This window comes from Gymnoscopelus microlampas (assembly GCF_963454915.1).
Source record: "Gymnoscopelus microlampas genome assembly, chromosome: 11".
Lineage (NCBI taxonomy): Eukaryota > Metazoa > Chordata > Actinopteri > Myctophiformes > Myctophidae > Gymnoscopelus > Gymnoscopelus microlampas.
In genome coordinates this window covers 46,790,086-46,808,861 of record NC_139948.1, presented here as the reverse complement: position 1 = coordinate 46,808,861, position 18,776 = coordinate 46,790,086, and the positions used below count along the sequence as shown (strand labels likewise).

Below are 18,776 nucleotides of genomic sequence, written 5' to 3'. Positions count from 1 at the left end.
ATGAAGCAGGGACACCCTCTATATTGCATAAAATTGTGTTTCAGATTATACTTTTTTTGTTTACTTGGTCTGCTCTTTTTTCCCCCTCTATACCTTTACCTCTTTGCCAAAAATAGCCGATCTACAAGCTCACAACGCCTCGCAGGTCAGCGCTCTAACGACACTTTGGGATCATCCAAGGAGTCTCTGAGAAGGAGAGGCCGGATGTCGATCTGTGTCAAAAATTCTTCCGGTCGGCCGCTCCAATGTTAACTCTTAGACTGCCAGAGTTTCTCTAAAACAGTCTGTAGCCTCTGCCAGTGTTTTCTAAGCTAGTACTTAGAAAAAAGACGAACGGAAAAACGGAAAAACACCCCCAAAAAATAATAATCTTAGATAGTTTTTTGTAATTTGTTTTTTTTTGCCGGCAGGCAATAGCTAAATTCTCAAAAACGTTTATAAACGTTTTTGGCAGATAATGAAAAGTACTACTTCTTCCACCATTGACCGTGTAATACTCAAAGTTAGAAGCACTCACCAGTTCAGTCTCCCTACAGCTCCCATAGAAAACCTTACCCTAACAAATAAGGATGTACAAACCACAATTAGAAGTAAATTTGCATTTATTTCCATATTAAACAGTGTAATTATAAACATTTTCATTCAATTACACTAAGCATGATCATCAGTATGAAGTAAAAATATTACAATTCTTTAAAATCTACAAGTTTAAAGGACAGAATGCAATTTTCACATCTGCTGTGTCTTAATTTAACCGTTCTTATGCGAATGACCATGATATGTTGCTCTTTTTTTTCCTTTTTTTTAAATCAACTCAACTTTAAATTACAAAAAATGAAACCTCATACCTATTCAACTAAAACGACATAAATTTCCCATTTACAGACGAAAAAAATTAACATTTATATACATCAGTACAGTTCAACATTAAGTTACACTTTTCAAATGTGCAAGATTAAGCAAAATAAAAATAAAAATAAAGATAATAATGTATACTGTCGTTGAATAAAACAAAGATTTCCTTAAATAAAATTCAAGTTTAACTGAAGCACAGGCTGCTGGTTGTTGTCTTTTTTTTTTTTTAAACCGAGGTGATCCTTTAATTAATTAATCAATAAATCAATTAATCCACTAAGACCTGGAACGCATCTGTGTCACTTTAGATTTCTTTGGCTATTCAAAAATAGCAGATATACAAGCGCATAGCGTGGCACCGAGTGCCGCGCTATGCGCTTGTAGATCTGCTATTTTTGAAAAATCTTGAAAACTTTTTTTTTTTGATTTTTTTTCAAAAAACTGTTAGGATTTAGAAAACATTTTTAAGAATCGCCTCAGGTCTTAATGGGTTAATTAATCAATAAATCAATTACCTAACCTTTTCTAAGATACAGTGCGTACTGTATGGATCCACTACAGGTGAAGAATAGCCGATCAACAGTGGTGGACAGCAACCAAATACATTTAGTCGAGTACTGACGGTACAATGCTTTTGTGAGTACCTGTACTTTGCTTTCCTTTGTTTACGCAGATAAATATTTTAAAGATTTGCAAAAAATGTTTAGGATTTTTCAAAAAATATCAGATCGACGAGCTTGTAGATCTGCTATTTATTGAATAGCCAAAGGTATAACATAGTGGTTCTTAATCCTAAGAGAGAAATACCAGCATTACGGTGGTAAATACATGAATTTACCACTTAAAACCATATTTTAAAAAAATAGTGATAATAGCCGGAAAATGTACTCTGTACTTTAAATACTCAAGTCTTCTTTTGTTTTTTTTGTACTTTGGAATACTTTTAAGTATTTTTGCTTTTATTTAAATCAAGTACTTCAGCACACGTAACTCAAGTACAAATTTGACAAGAGAAACCTTCACTTGATGGTGGTCGAAGTAATATTCGACCAAGAATATATACTTTGAGTATGATATACTTTTTGACCAGAGTACTGGGGATGATTGAGTACTTGGTATCCACCACTGTTGATCGCCGACTCCTTTGAAGGATATAAGATTAACAGGAGAGCTAATACAAATACATTGTTTGTGTATCATATCATACGCCCGCCAGTTTGGAAGAACTGTATTTTGATTTCTGTACATAAACAAAAAGACACTGAAAAAAAGTCCATCTGCTAGATCCTGATGTTACCATTTGAGTCGTGTTTTTTATACATTAATTAATCATCATAAATGATACACAAATCCCCCCCCCCCCACACACACACACACACACACATACACACACACACACACACACACTGTACAATTAAGTTAACGTCGCGGTCGGGTGGAAACCTTGTTCGTCCAAAACGGTTACTTTTCAGAAAACGGAGATCAAAGAAGAAAATCTGCGTTCCAAATGTAGTTATTTTGTAGTCATATAAGCGCTCGTTAATACTTTTCACTGGTTCAATATTCATGAGACCAACAGATTTTTGTACATTTCGGGAAGCGCTACTTTTCCCACGATACTCTTGTGTACGACAAAGTAGAGCGTTTTAATTCACGGTGAAACTTTAAACCCATTAAGACCTGGAACGCATCTGTGTCACTTTAGATTTCTTTAGGCTATTCAAAAATAGCAGATATACGAGCTCATAGCGCGGCACCGAGTGCCGCGCTATGAGCTCGTAGATCTGCTATTTTTTCCGAAAACTGTTAGGATTTAGATTTTTTTAAAGAATCGCCTCAGGTCTTAATGGGTTAAAAACAGTTGAAATACGGAGCTTCAAGGTTTCTGCCCGACAGCAACATTATAACAATGGTACAATTAATCGCCATTGCAGGAAAATCTCCCGGGAGTCAAATTGGTTTGACACAGTAAACCAAAAAAAAAGAACGAAATAAAGAAAAAGGCAAACAGAGAACTCCGATAGTGAGAGAGAGAGAGAGAGAGAGAGAGAGAGAGAGAGAGAGAGAGAGAGAGAGAGAGAGAGAGAGAGAGAGAGAGAGAGAGAGAGAGAGAGAGAGAGAGAGAGAGAGAGAGAGAGAGACAGACATGATAATAACAGTAGCTGAGCAAAATGTTTTGTTTTAGAGAGCAGTGGTTCTCAACCTGTGGGCCGTGAGGATATTGCAAGTGGGCTCCCAAATAATTGTCAAAAACACTGAGATTTTAATGATAATAAAAATACAATCACGGTATTTTTTTCTTTAAAATCTTGTTAAGTGAGTTTTCATTGCGATGCCGATAACTAGGAATTTTCAATATAATACGTTAGTTCCACTGATTTAGGCCGAAACAAAATCAAAATAAGTCATACAGTATTTGAACTGGGCGTCCCCCCCAAAATAATCATATTTGAACTGGGGACCACCCAAAATAATCATATCCGAACTGGGGACCCCGCACCAAAATAATCATATCTGAACTGGGGACCCCCCCCCAAATAATCATATCTGAACTGGGGACCCCCCCCCAAAATAATCATATCTGAACTGGGGACCCCCCTGATAAGCACTTGGAATTGTAGGAGTTGAGGCATAACATTTAGTTTGACTCGAAAAAAATGGCCGATCTACAAGCTATTCAGCGATTCTCAAAATGTTTCCTTTCTTATATTATTTGACAATTTGGCCAATGTTTGACCGGTTTTTACAGTATAGTTTATCGATTACTTTTGATGCAGTAATGGTATTTTTTCTTTTCTTTTTGCTTAAACTTTCTTTCTTTTTTTCACTTCACTGTCATCTGGGGACCCCCCTAAAATCATGTGGGGACCCCGCTGGGAGGTCCCGACCCACGGGTTGAGAACCTCTGGTTTAGAGTGTTCCAGAGTCCCTGCACTTTGCCCAAGGATTAAAAAAACAAAAAAAAAACGCCGCCATATTCACCGGTTTATCTGAAAAAACTCACAGTTTAAACCAATTCATTTCATGAGAGTTCATTCATTGCACATCTGTTTTACAAAAACAGTTCAATTCATTTATACATTCTGAACACCTTTCACCCTCTTTAAAACACAATCTCACTTATTAACAATTTGAGCCCTATATATACCAGCCGATCTACAAGCTCACAACACGGTGATCTTTTCCCCGCCCCCCCCCCCCCCCCCCCCCCCAACACCCATCACAAATGACGTCACACGCAGTGTTGCCAGATTCTGTGAGAGAAACAAGCAACCAGGTTTAGGAAAACCAGCCCAAAAGAAGCGACTATGGGCCAACATGAGCAACTTTAACATAATACATCAGCTATTTGAAAATAGCAGATCTACAAGCTCACAAGGCGTCGCATCGCGACGCCTTGTGAGCTTGTAGATCGGCTGTTTTCAAATAAAATCTTGCGGGGAAATTATAATAAGCAGATCTGGCAACCCGGGTCACAGGGCTTGTGGTCAAACTGCACTTGTTTTTTCACAAAACGTCGCAATTACAATAAAATGATCAATCAATTTTAATTAAAATGTATATATATATTTTTAAATAAGCTATTAGTTTGACTAACCGTTGCAACACTTAGTGTCAACTTCCATATACGTCCTTAAACTAGCGTTGTCAGCTTGTAGATCTGCAATTATCCCACCATTTTGGAAAATCTGGGGGAATTCATTTAGCCTGTAATAATGACGTGCCCCGCCCCCTAGTGGTTGATGATGGAGGTGCAGCGGGGGGAAGTTTTACAGTAGAACACGCACCTGTGTGCTGACGACGATGAGAGACAGAACTGCGTCATATAGGGTGCGTTCGGGGGAAATGCGCAACCGGGAGCGCACTCAACGTGTTAAGTTTGTGTTGGCCAGTGCGCTCCGTGCTCTATATATATATCCGAACGCACCCCTATATCAGATGCCGATTAACCCATTGAACACATTGATTGCCAAGATATTAAACATAGTTTTCTATCCCCTTGCCAGCGTATAATTAATCACCTCAATCCGATGATATTTGAAACGCTGTGGAACGTGGGACATTGTGTCCCAAAAAAAACACAAACAAAATAGTCCCCCCCCGTGGGGGTTAGCGGAGGGATCTGTGTGTATCCATGGGAACGACAACGTTTCAAACCGCGATCTGCTATTTTGAGGCTTCTTCGGCTTACGCTGAAAACTAGTGGTTTTCAATGCAAAAAAAAGAAAGAAACTGAGTTACAGCTGTTTTTATGAAAATCCAAAAACAGGGAGCGGGTGGCTTCCCGTTTTTTTTTTGGAAGGACGTCACATCCACATTCTACTTCTCTGAGTGACGACCGATCATTCCAAAGCTGTGTTACTGTAGGTCGCCTCTTGTGGAATTTTCCCCCCAAAAATGAAAGAACGCATCAATGCGATCTTGGCCATCAAGTGATGCATTTGAAAGAACGCATCAATGCGATCTTGGCAATCAATGTGTTAACACCGGGAACACAACTGTGCCATTTTAAGATTTCTTAGGCTATTAAAAAATAGCAGATATACAAGCTCATAGTGCGGCACCGAGTGCCGGGCTATGAGCTTGTAGATCTGCTATTTTTTTGGAAAATTTTGGATTTTTTTTTTTTTTTAAGCAAACATTTGTAACTCAAATCTTTGCTTCTGGGGATTCTACAAATGTCTACAGAACTATATCAGTTTCCATATCAGTGGTTCTCAAACCTTTTCATGTCCAAGGACCACCCAAAATTAATATGTTTTATAGCAGCTACGAGCTTATAGATCTGCTAATTTTTTTAGCTCAAAATATAAAATAATGGTTATGACTAAAAATCTAAAATGACACAGATGCGTTCCTGGACTGAATGGGTTAAAAGCTATGCTTGAAGGGGTGTTTTCCTCTGAATGTCCTCTAGGTTAGGGTGTGTCTCCAATCACCAACAGTAGAGAGCTTCAACATTCCATCATCTTCTTAAGCTCATTATTCCATTGATGATTACTTTTCCAATTAACCAAATAATAACAGTTTTCTTTGGGGTAAATTTTTTGAAAAACATTTCATATATCGAACGAATCAACGCAAAAAAACATTCAAATGAAACAGCAAAACAATTACGAAATCTACACGTTCACAAAACAGCCGCATTCCAGCGCCTTGTGAGTTTGTAGTCCGGCTATTTTCAACTATTCCGGAAAGATCGATCATTTTATTAAAATCGCATATTATTTATAACGGCTTTATTAACGGATGAAATCCATTCATTGGACTGTGGCACCCTTAAGAGATGTGTCTCGAAACACAACACCACTTTCTTAACTGTTTACATAGAAACATAAAGGATTTGTTTGTTATCTCCATAAAACAGGATGCTTCCTAATTATCCAGTGATGGACTTGTCCGATCCCCGGGCGCTTCCTTTAAAGACACCATTACCCGTCTGGTTTCAAACGTACAAACTTTATAACCCAAAGCTTCTCTCCGACGAGGAGATCGTGAATTTTACAACCTTAACGAGGAGGTAAATCAAAGAACAAATCAACGATCAAAAAAAAAGAACAAAAAAAAAAAGGCAACAACTGTAATAAAATCACACAATGTCACAAAGGAGGAGCAAAACAAAAAAGAAACGACAACAATGCAGAGAGTTTTAGTGTTACGACCTTGAATCTGAGGAGATGTTTTTTTTTTTTTTTAAGGTCGGCTGAATTCAAAGAGCTTATCGTTCCTATTTGGCTGCGGACACCCCACTAACGAGGCTCCGCTGTTTTTAAACTTCTGTCCCCAGTTCCCAGGGTTCTCTTAGCTTCTTTTCTCTTTAAATCTGTTTTGGTGATGAGGAGAGGAAGGAGTGCATTGATCAATAACCACAAAATAAAAAGAAGAAAAGGATTAAAAAGCAGCCTGACACTCGGAATGAGTTTCCATGAACGTTTAACCACGTGAACCCCTAGCGTCTGAAGAACATCTGGCAGGAAATGTTTCCGCCAAAAAAAAGCGATCATTTTTTTTGTGAGTAGAGGGAAATACTAGAGGATCTAGTATACAGCCCTGGGGGAACCCCGGTCGACTAGTCTCTCAGGCCAGACGACAATCCCAGCAATCTTTTCGAATGCTAAAAAGCAAGCGGCGCAGAAAGATGATGTCATCGTTTGTTTCATTTCTGTTCACGAAAATATTATTTCAAAATACCTCTAAAATATATATACTTTTAATTTCCATTTCTGCCAAGCAGCAAACTACACGTACATTATGCTTCTTTTTGACTAATTTGATTTACAGTAGAACGACATTTGCAACGACTGCAAAGATGAAACAGAAATGGAGAGAGGGGGGTCATTCACTGTAGTTTTTCTTTCTCATTTTCAGCGCTGAAAATAAGAAATATGGTGTGGTGGAAATTGTGTGTCAGCCTGTCTCGAGACTAGCGGTCAACTATATAGTATACAGTAGTGGCAAGTAACTAAGTACATTTACTTAAGTACTGGGCTTAAGTACAATTTTGAGGTATTTGTACTTTACGTGAGTGAGTTTCCAATTTCCAATACTTCTACTTCTACTCCACTACATCTCGGATCCAACTATTGTACTTTTACTCCACTACATTTATTTGAAAACTTTAGTTACTAGTTACTTTGTAGATTTTGATTAGTATTACAAAACATACATTGACCACTTCAGCTCTGCATACATTTCGGCCATTTGAAAATAGCCGATCTACAAGCTCACAATGCGACGTATTGTGAGCTTGTAGATCTGCTATTTTCAAAAGGTCTGTATACATTTGAAAACTTGAAATGGGACATTCTGCACAACGAGTACTTTTACGTTTGGTACTTTGAAGTACATTTTGATGCCAATACTTTTGTACTTTCACTCAAGTACATTTTGAATTCCGGGACTTTTTACTTAACGGAGCATTTCTACATTGCAGTACTGATACTTTTTTACTTAAGTAAAGCAATCGAGTACTTTTTCCCACCACTGTATAGCATATAAGTATGAAGGGTTTTTTAGTGGTTAAAGCGAATCTTAACCCATTCAGACCTGGAACGCATCTGTGTCACTTTAGATTTCTTTGGCTGTTCAAAAATAGCAGATCTACAAGCTCATAGCGCGGCACCGAGTGCCGCGCTATGAGCTTGTAGATCTGCTATTTTTGAAAAATCGTGAAAATGTTTTTTTTAAATATTTTTTTCCGAAAAACTGTTGGGATTTAAAAAATGTTTAGAAGCGGCCTCAGGTTTTAATGGGTTAAGAAGCCAGGGTCCGTTTTTGAAGTCGTTCCTCCTGTAGAATTGCACTGGGTTGGAAAACCACTCCAGAATGAGGAGTTTTTGAGGAGGAGGAGGAGGAGGAGGAGGGGAGAATCTTCGACCTCACGGCCGCTTGCTTCCGCGAGTGAAAAGAAAACAGCAGTTGTGCCTGAGAGGAAGAAGCATCCATAATGACCGTCATCGTGTCATATTCTGCCTTTTTGTTCACAGCTCTCTCCCACCACCACACCACGTCCTGATAAAAAAAGTGCCAGCGCAGCGCGGGGGGGGGGGGGGGGGGGAGGAGGGGTGTGTGTCCGTTAAATAGAGAAACAGTTTCCTCTATTGGTTTATTTATTGAATTAAGGGACTTAGTCCTTCTCTCCGTCCTCGCTGCTTCCTGAAAGTAGACACAGGAGAAAGAAACAAGACGGTTAGAACGAATGCCGTACATCCAGTGTTGATTTGGACAGCAAATTTTTATTCAGTTTTAGTCACATTTTAGTCATCTGAAATGTTTTAGTGTTTATCATAAGATTATAGCCGACTAAATCTACAGTTGATTTAGTAGACTATATTGTGTTTTGGCGGTGCCTTGATGCAGAGTCCTGCACGGGTCCAATTTTGAGATCCCGTGCCCGCCCCGCCCGTCAATAATCAGATCCGTTGTCCGCCCGTTTACCCGTGATTATTTCAAAATACGAACCAGAACCGCCCGTCAAATAAGTAAAATGTAAATAGCCTACAGACAGTCACTCGATTTAAAAGTGTGTTGAAACGTGTTGAAAAAGATGGCAACCTTCAACAATAGTGCTACATTCAGTGGTCAGGTTCGTTCAGAAATCAAGTGAAGACGGAGGAGCGAGCTTTAGCCGCGCGCGCACATACGCAGTAAGCATGTGTCGTCGTTGACATTGTCAGATGGTTTTAATTTGAAGGTTTAACAGGATGTTCAATGTGTTTTTGTGAGTTAAGATAACGGACCGGCGTGCTCCATGCTATGGCTCCATGCCGTTGTGCTGTGTTAAGCTACACAAGTGACGTTGTTTGGGCGGAAACAGTGCTCTCTGATTTTCACAATAAAATGTTACCCACGCGCGTTTAGTTCAGAACCGCCCGTCCCCGTGGACTTATAAAAGTATATTTTTCACCCGTTTTCACACGTCAAACGCGGGTACCCGTCGGGTATCCGCGGGTACCCCGCCCGTTGCAGGACTCTGCCTTGATGGCGTCGTAATGGCTGATTTTACACTTGGTAGCATGCTGAAAATAGCAGATCTGCAAGCTCACAACGCGTCGCAGCGCGACGCGTTGCGAGCTTGTAGATCTGCTATTTTCAGAGTGCAACACCCGAGCGCACCCAAACATAAAATTACTTGAGAACAAAGGGATTCTACCGGTTGCGCCTCAGCCTTAAACGGCCAGTCCGGTGCGTCACAGGGGGCAGGGACAACAGATGCAGAAGAGATCAACGCTGGAGCAACACAGACATTTTAAGCCTTTTGTTATTTAGGTGCAAGTATACAGAGTGACTGACGTTTAAAATCACTTGACTTTTTAGCTCTGCTGGATCTCTACTCCACTAGTCCCTCCCTAACATTTTAGTTGAGTTTTTATTTGTTGTATATGTGTTTGTTTGTATGTTTGTTTGTATGTTGAAACTGTCAATATATTTAGTCTTAGTCATCAAAGCTTAGTTTTTATTTAGTTTTAGTCAGTGAAAAAAAGGTAGTCGAACCAACATTTTTCGTCATAGTTTTAGTCGACGAAATCAACACTGTATCGCGAATCGATTTTGAATCGAATCGTGACCCAAAGAATGGAAATCAAACCCCCCTCCCCAAAATAAATTCACACCCAAAAATAATAAAGTGACCTTAAATCGGCGTGCGAAGCGTCTCCTCCACTTACCACCTTGTTCGATGTCAGAGTCAGTGAGGTGAGTCATGGAGAAGGAGGCGAGGTTGGCAGGAGAGATGGAGAACCGGGAGTAGTTGGAGGAGGCGCTGGACCAGCTGGGCTCCGGGACGCGGCCGCCGCCGCCGCTAGCGGAGGAGGAGGAGGGGGGAGGGGAGAAGAAGCGCGAGGAGGCGGGCGACGACAATGACCCCATCATGACCCCCTTGGACCCCGCCGGCAGGTCGGCGGCCTTGGACAGGAAGGAGGGGTCGGGCGAGGAGAAGTCGTCGTCCCACTCGAAACCGCCGCCTGTGGGAGGGGTTTCAAAAGCAATGATGTCCGATGAGAAAAAAAACACACTACAGACTAGAAGACCTGAACGCCCAAGACGGATTGTTTTTGGTCCGATCCCGATTTTGGACAAGGAACCTTTTGAAAGGAAAAAGTCGTGCTGGACGCCTGGGATTGTGCCATGACACTCATGGGTGGCAAACCGATTACGACCTTTTGTCATATAAATCGGTTCAGGAATATGAAAGAAGACATATCACAGGTTGTTTTTTTTTCAAATCACTTGCTTTTCGATGTGCAGAGCACAGCATTTTGTTGAGGCATCTAAACAGCGGCAGGTATTGTTTCTGTCTCGGAGGTATCGCGAGATTTGGGCTGCCAGACAGGAAATGAGGGATAGTCTCGCGATACTTTGGCCTTTCAGAAACACACTTTGTGCTCTTTAGACACCTCTATAAAATGATATGGTGTACACATCGAAAAGCAACACAGCAGAAAACAATGTGTGATACGTCTTCTTTTATTTTCCTGAGCAGAGTATTATATAAAGGTCTCAATCGCTCAGAAATAGTGTTTGTTCATAAGCTGTCCAGCCGGCTCTCATATTCCCCAAAGTTATTTCCCTGAACTTTCGGTGTGATTCTGCCACCCAGTGTGACTAATCTGCCGGCTGGAATTGCAGGATAGAGAAAATTACATCGGCGTCTCCTCCTTTTAAAATAGGTTGCTTGGTTTTGGAGAGTCCTAGACCACCGATTACTGACATCTTGACCGTTTTTGTAAAGAAACGTGCAAAATCTTAAAATGAATTTGAGAAACAGAGACAGTGAGCAGGGAGAGAGAGAGTCGGGGAGTGATGACATGCAGCAAAGGTCCGCCCGGCCCGGGAATCGAACCGGGGACTCGCTGTCACTCTCATCAGAGCCTATGTGGTACCACTTGGTTATCGGCGCCGCCCCGAGATTAGATTTGATTAACAGGTTCTATTTGAAAACATTTGACTTATAAAAGCAAACAATTAAATGAAAATTAAGGCTGTCAAAAGATTACAGCTTTTAATCAGATTCATCGCAGCTCAGTATTTATAATTGTGCCCCAAACATGCCCATTCTTTTAATATACGTTGTTGTGGGAATGGAATCAGAAACGGAGTGGCTCTGTCACAAACAAACTCACCTGCTTGAAGAACCGTACCTGATATGAGAAGTCGGTTAAAATAGATGAAACCATTTTTTATAATGCAGTCATTTCACAAATTAATCAAACCAAGTTAATGCACTAATGTTGACATCCCTAGTAAAAATACAAATACATTTCAATTAAGTATAATATATTAACTTCAATATATAGCAAAACAAATATATATAAAATACAAATAGGTTGAACTTTATTATTTTTTTCTTTCATTTTTGAAAAAAGAATTAAACGTTTTAAAATCAGGACACAGTGGTGTTTTTGATACATACAGTATGTCATCAAAAATGTCAAATAATGGTCTAATGTGTCTCTAGTACAGCCACGTTAGGCTGGTGGGGCTGCAGATACATTATGCGTAGAGGTAACTACCTTCTTCGTCGGTGGAGCTCTCAGAGTTGTGGAACCTGCTCAGGTAGCCGGCAGTGGGCACGGGGCTGAACTCTGACACCTGGCTGTTGGAGGCGCTGCTGTGCTCTTCTCCCAGCTCCTTGGTGGGGGTCTCCTGAAAATCATCACAACATGTCGCCAAGTTAGCTCGGCTTTACTGGCTTTCCTTTTTGTTTTGCCTTTTTGCTGGTGAAAGTTACAGGAGTGCAAATGGCGTGTGATGTGAAAATGTAATGAAGATCATAGTCGACTAAATCTGCAGTTGATTTAGTCGACTAAAATGTATGTTGGCGGTGCCTTGATGGCGTCGTAATGGCTGATTTTACACTTGGTTGCATGCTGAAAATAGCCGATCTACAAGCTCACAACAAGTCGCGCTGCGACGCGTTGTGAGCTTGTAGATCTGCTATTTTCAGAGCGCAACACCCGAGCACAACCAAACATAAAATTCGTCCCTCACTAACATTTTAGTCTAGTTTTAATTTGTTGAAAAAATTGTCAATATATTTAGTCATCACAGCTTAGTTTTTTTTTTTTTTTATCTAGTTTTCGTCAGTGAAAAAAGGTAGTCGACGAACATTTTACATCATAGTTTTAGTCGATGGCTTAAAAAAAATACAGTTGTTTGTACCTGGTCAAACAGGTAGACGGTGACATCATCAAAGAAGGACACAGCTCTCCTAGAGTTGTTGTCCACGGCAGCAGCAGCGTTGCTGTCGTTGCATCCCGCCGCTGGAGGGGACGACGACGACGACAGAGCAGCGGGGGTCTCCTCGGTGACGTCCAGCAGGCCGGCGTTGGTGGGGGGGGTCTTCAGCAGGCTCTTCAGGTTCCTGGCGGCCGTGTCGTCGGACACGATGAGGGGCACGGGGTGGACGGTGTCGTCGTCCTCGCTCTCCGAGCTGGAGCTGTGGACGCGGTAGTGACGCATGTCGTCGTCTGAGTCGTCGCTGTTCTCGTCCTCTTCGTCCGCGTCCATGCCGTCCTCCTGTCCGTAGGGCTGTAGTGTGTCGCGTAAGGGATGGGACGATAATCGTTATTAATGTTTATCGTGATTAAAAAAACGCTCATAATATAATCCAATCCAGGATCAACTGTCCTGGAACATTGGAACACATGAATAGAAATGTCATTTCTGTTTGACTTTTAAGGCTTCATAATGAAAAATGGTGCTCAGATATCCTACTATAATTCTAGTAACCTCTGTCTGTCTGTCGGTTTGTCTGTAGTGGTGTCACTACCCGGTTCTCCTCAGTGGCTGGAGCAATTGCTCTGATTTTGCACACAGCCATTGACCATCACCATCTGAACTTAACTGTGAAGGCCGTTTTTCAATTTCATCAAATCTCAGCTTCTTATTAGCGTTTATGTGTCAAACAATGTCGCCTCCCGGGTTGCCAGATCATGTGCGCATATCCCCCCACGGATGCGTCGACCGGGTATGGTCTAGTGACACATAACTTAAGTATACAAAGACCTGAGACCGGAGTCTTAAAGGAGTAGTTCAGCCAAAACATTACTTGTTTTCTATCCATTACACACCCCATGAAGCATTGAATTGATGAAGATCTTTTTTTTTTTTGTCTCATTCCTAAGCCAATAATTTGATTACCGGCGGAAAGATGCTAATGTATCCGGTAGGATTCTCAAAGGAGACTCTTCCTCCTACCGGAGAGACCGCCGGTCATCAAATTATTGGCTTAGGAATGCGACAAAAACTAAAGAACCTCCATGAATTCAATGCTTTATGGGGTGTAATGGATAGAGAATAAGTACCGGTAAGTAAAAAAAATAAGGAAGTAAGTTGGGGTGAACTACTCCTTCAAGTTTTCTGAAAAACGTTTTCTTCTTTTTTTCTACTTAATGTTGCTATATACTGTAAATAGCAACAACTACACACAGAGGTGTTCCCGGCTTGAAAGGTATAACAACGTATAGGTGTTCCAGATCTAAAATGTTATACTTTTTATACTAAAATGTAAAAATAAATAACAGAACTAGCTGATCTACAAGCTTGTGGCTTTGCCATTTCTGCTATTTTTGGAAAATACTTGAAAATGTATGAACATTTTTCAACAGCAAAAATAATTGCGATTACAGTAACTCAAATAATTGCAATTAGGCAATTATATAGTGATCGTGGACAGGCCTATACCTGTGCGTCCAGGCCGGAGGATGAGGAGGCTGCGTCCCGCCTCCCCAGGTAGCGTCCTTCCACGTCGGGCTCCTTGATCTTGGGCCCGTCGCTGCTGTTAGCGTAGGTCCTGGTTAGCTTGGCGTGAAGCGTGTTGCCGACGCCGCTCTCTGCCGGCGACGTTAGCTGTGCTGCTGAGGTAGTAGGAGGAGGTGGAGGAGGAGGTGCTGGAGGAGGTGAGGAGGTCGTTTCCACCACGATGTCCTCTGAAGATGATGACGATGGTGCGCCAGGCTCTGACTGCTCCGAGTAGGACCTGGAGTTGGAGGTAGGGCTGTGTCACGAAAAAATCAATGTTTTTATCGATTAACACTAGAGGGCGCTCTTCTTCGCCAACCTATGAACGATGCCTCGACCGCGAGAGAACGATAGAACCGGAAATGAATTACCGGATGAATTAACTAATTAATACCTGGCAGTGAATGTGTTGAGCCTTTTAGGCTTTGTAATCAAAAATTGCACATGGTAGATATGACAAATAACTGAAATATGCAAATAAATTATTGACATATTTATTATAATTAAACATGTAAAAAAAAAAAGCAGAAATAGCTGATCTACAAGCTTACAACATGTGACAAAGTGACGATCTGGTATTACTGCTTTTTTTAATATTTGAAAATGTGTGAAAATCTTTCAACATGGAAACGATTATGACGATTATGCAAGAAATAAGTGCGATTATCTCAAATAATTGCGATTAGACTATTATGTAATAAATGTGACATGCCTAGTTTAGAGGATGGGACCGTTATGGATTTATCACAGTTTCACGGTTATTACGTGTAAATGCATTACGCTCGTATAACATCACATGAGCATTTTGTTGCTGTCGCCGGGCAGAAACCTCTTCACCTCTCCATATTTTAACTTTTTGTGTTTTTTTTTTTGTGCTAGATCATGCTACAGCGTCACACAAAAAGCATCAAAAGTTGCAGATCCGCAAGCTCGAAACGCGGCTCGAAGCGGCGCGTTTCGAGCTTGTAGATCTGCTACTTTTACTATTTTTGAATTTGAATCCTGAAAAGTAACAATTTTGGGCATTATTAGGTTTCCACCCGACATAGACTATTTGTAAATTAGAGGTTTTAAATTTTATTTATTTGTTGGATTTTTTTTGCTGCCTTTGAGAACACAAATAATACAGTGCTAGCCAAATAATGTGGGAGCCAAATAATACATAAAATAAACAAACAAAAAAATCACACCCAGTGTGAAGTGAGCGGTGCTATTTAAAAACAACAGTGGTCACGTCAAAAAAAAAAGGTAATTTTTAAGTGAGTGGTGATATTTATAGTTTATTAATTTCGTCATGCGTCTCGCTAGCCAATCACAGTATTGTCTGAATACCAATCAGCCAATCACAGTACAGCGAAAGACAAGTTTTCATGGATGGGTCCCAATTAGGGATGTCCGATATTATCGGCCTCCCGATATTATCGGCCGATATTAGCATAAAAATTGATATCGGGGAAAATATCGGTATCGTTTTTTTTTTGTTTTTTTTTCCGCTTTATAAATAAGTTACAGGAGTTCTTACTGTATATGGTGTGTGTGATATGAAATTTGAGCTTACCCTAATCACAATAATCCCCGCATATATCGGTATCGGTTGATATCGGTATCGGTAATTAAGAGTTGGACAATATCGGTATATCGGTTAGCGGTAAAAAAGCCAATATCGGACAACCCTAGTCCCAATACTTTCCAAACCCACTTATAGGAGCGGCTACACGGCTCAAAAATAAACTAAAAGTAAATCTCTTTGGAGGTGAATGAAAGCTACACCTTTAAACATTGTGTAGGCTGCAGGACTAACAGAGTCTTTAACTCTATTACAAAATAGTATTTTCAGTTCTACATCTCTTGTTGACCAGAGTAGATTAGTTTTCTTTTGTCCCCCCCCCCCCCCCGATTATACTGAGCCTCTACAGTTAATTATCAGTAAGGTTTTAAATTGTGGTTAATAGTAAACACCAGTTAATAGTCAGTAGTTACATCCCTACCTGAAGTCTGGGTAGAAGTCCAGTTTGTCTGCTTCTTCGTCACACGCGTCCGGCTGCTCCTTCTCGCCGTTGTGGTCGGCGGTCGAAACCAGCTGTGGCAAAACGCTCCCGTTGTGAGGAACGTCCGTCTCCGCTACGTCAGCCAGAGGTTCGGCCGCTATCCGAGGTTCCCGCTCAGCGGCGCCCGAGGGATCTAGATCTACGTCCAGAGTGCTGGAAGACGACGACGACGACGACGACGACGCTACCTGAACCGCTGGACCGCCACCGGACCCGCCGACGACCTCGTCGGTCGAGTTGCCCGACCACGAACCCTCGAAGGAACCCGAGGCGTTTGCGTTCGTCTCGTCGGGCTTCTTCTCGGGTTCGGACTCGTTGTCCGAGAAGTACGCAGAGTCTCTGTAGTTTCCGCCCATGAAAGGTTCCTCGCCCGCCGCCGCCGGAGCCACTGGCTGGTCTTCTTCACCGTTCTCCTCGTCGTCCTCAGCCTCCGGTACGTTCTCTAATTCAGCCTCCATTACATTCTCCGCTACGTTTTCCACCTCAGAGATTACGAGCCCGCTCTCTACCTCGGAGATCACGATTTCCGGCGGAACCAGCGCCGCCGCCGCGGCGACGTCGTCGTCGCCGGGTTCTTTCGGCTCCTCCGCTTCCTCCTCCTCCGCGACGCTCACGCCGTTCTCTTCCGGGGAATGGTCTCTAGCGACGCCGGCGGGTTGTTGTTGGGAGTTCCACTCGGGAGACTCCAGGTTCTCCGTCTCGTAGCCGCTGTCCGCTGTCTTGCCCGGAGGCTGGAGTTTGTGAGGAGCTACGGGGGTCGTGGTCACCTCGTCGCCCGCTTGTACCCCCCCCAGCCTGTGGATGTCCAGGGAGTCCATGGAGTCCGGCGTCTCGGCCGAGTCGTCGGCGGTGGGCATGGTGGTGGAGTTGCTGTCCTCCAGGAGGCTGTCCTGGCTGATCTGGTCCATGGACGGCCCCGAGACCAGCAGAGAGGAAGACCCGACGGGAGGAAGTTCGCCGTCATCGTCGTCGTCCTCCTCCTCCTCCCCGAAGGTCTCCTCCTCCTCGTGATCGGACAGAGCGGGTTCGAGCCGCATCGTCGCGTCGTCGTCCTCCGCGTCGTCGATGAAGTCGCTCAGCAGATCGTCGCTCGTCAGGCCTTCGCTGTGGCCGTTGTCGGGAGGCGACGCGGGGACTTTTAAATCGCCCGCATCCTTGATTCCCACGGGCGGAAGAACGCCGTCCCGCGAGGCTCCGAGGTCGTCTTCAAGGCTGGGGATTTTGGCATCCGTGCACAAAGAGTCTGTCATGGCACTTTCAGAGAGCACAGGGGACGACGGGTGACCGTCGGTCAGGAGGACAACGGGAACCTCGGTTCTCTCCGAGATCGAGTCGAACGCGGAGTCGATCCCCGTATCGGAGGAGTGCAACGGCGCAAAGTCATCGGCGTAAGAACTATTCTTATCTGGCAGCTGGTTGCTCGAGACGTCTTCTGTGACGACCGTGATGGAAGGCACCAGTGTTTGGTTTTCTACGAGGGGCTGATAGAAATCCCCCGAACTGGGACTTGGCAAGTCTAACGAGTCTTGTGTCGGGGACGTGCTAATTGCTACGGGTTTTAGATGGGATTCCGGTGCGCCTAAGCTGTTCAAGGACTCCAGATTGTCCCAAGAGCTCATTCTGAAGCTTTCCTCGGGCATGTGAGCCATCCCCGGCGAAAGGAAATTCTGTTGTGGACTCGGGCTTTTCCCTGATAAACTAGAGTGCTCTTTCATCAGGCTCTGCTCCGTGAGGAACACAAAGTTCCCCGTTAACTTATCGCTACTCAGAAGCCCCGTCGCGTCTGCGTTCTCCGCCGCCTCCTTCTCCGGATAATCCTGCAGACGAGGCGCACCCGGACGTACCCCTAAAAAAGAATCCCCCAAAATGTCATCCGTGTTGACCTCCTGGGCCAAAGGGGCTAAGGAGGAGGAGGAGGAGGTGCCTTTGTGAAAGGGGTTTCCGTTGCGCTCCGGAAGCTCCATGAATCCTCTTCTCCAGGAGGGAGACTCCTCCTCCGGCTTGGACTCGCCCTCGGTGAAGATGTTGGTGTGGTAGGGACTGTCGTTCTCCAGGGAGGACCAGACGTGGCTGTCCGGCAGGTACGAATCCTTGGAGTCGATGCTCTGGTGGAAGAAGTCCGCGTCGGTGCTCGACTCGTCCAGGCGGACGTCTTGGAGGACGACGAACTCCTGCCTGCCCGACAACGTGTCCACGTCGGGCAGCCTTCTGTTACCGTTCGCCCCGCCGCCGGCCACGCTCTCCCCTTGTTCCTCCAGCCGGATGTAATACTCGCTCCCGCCGCCGGGCTTTTGCGCGTCGAACACGGGCAAGATCCCGGGTATCATCCCCGAAGGCACGCCGCCGCCGCCGCCGCCGGTTTCTATCCTGGCCGCGCCGGTAGCGGGGTCCGGGAAATGGGCCTGGATGTCCTCGCTGGACGCCGGGAAGAACATGCTGTGGTAGTTCAACGTGGTGTCCATGCCCGGGCGCCCGCCGCCGCCGCCTCCTCCTCCTCCGCCGTGGTGGTGGCTGCCATCGTAGTGGTCATGCTTGGCCGCCTCCCACACGTACTCGAAGCTCAGGCCGCGGCTGGTCTCGGTGACGGTCAGCACCTGGGTGGAAGACAGGGTTAAACAACTAAAAATGGGA

General features: G+C 43.6%; 1 protein-coding gene across 4 annotated transcripts in view; it reads right to left on the bottom strand.

The window, feature by feature from the left end:
• Positions 1-8,039: 8,039 nt before the first annotated feature.
• Positions 8,040-18,776, bottom strand: part of lmtk2 (lemur tyrosine kinase 2) — an 88,942-nt gene continuing 78,205 nt past the window's right edge. For 2 of the 4 annotated variants that reach the window (XM_084073057.1, XM_084073059.1), the window contains exons 12-17: positions 16,086-18,739; positions 14,041-14,353; positions 12,517-12,885; positions 11,868-12,000; positions 10,023-10,319; positions 8,040-8,511 (exon numbers count right to left, since the gene is read on the bottom strand). In XM_084073057.1, coding sequence (XP_083929183.1) covers positions 8,483-8,511; positions 10,023-10,319; positions 11,868-12,000; positions 12,517-12,885; positions 14,041-14,353; positions 16,086-18,739 — 3,795 coding nt within the window. In that variant the 3' untranslated portion in view covers positions 8,040-8,482. The remainder of the gene's footprint in view (positions 8,512-10,022; positions 10,320-11,867; positions 12,001-12,516; positions 12,886-14,040; positions 14,354-16,085; positions 18,740-18,776) is intronic. The other 2 variants (XM_084073058.1, XM_084073060.1) reach the window with 2 other exon arrangements.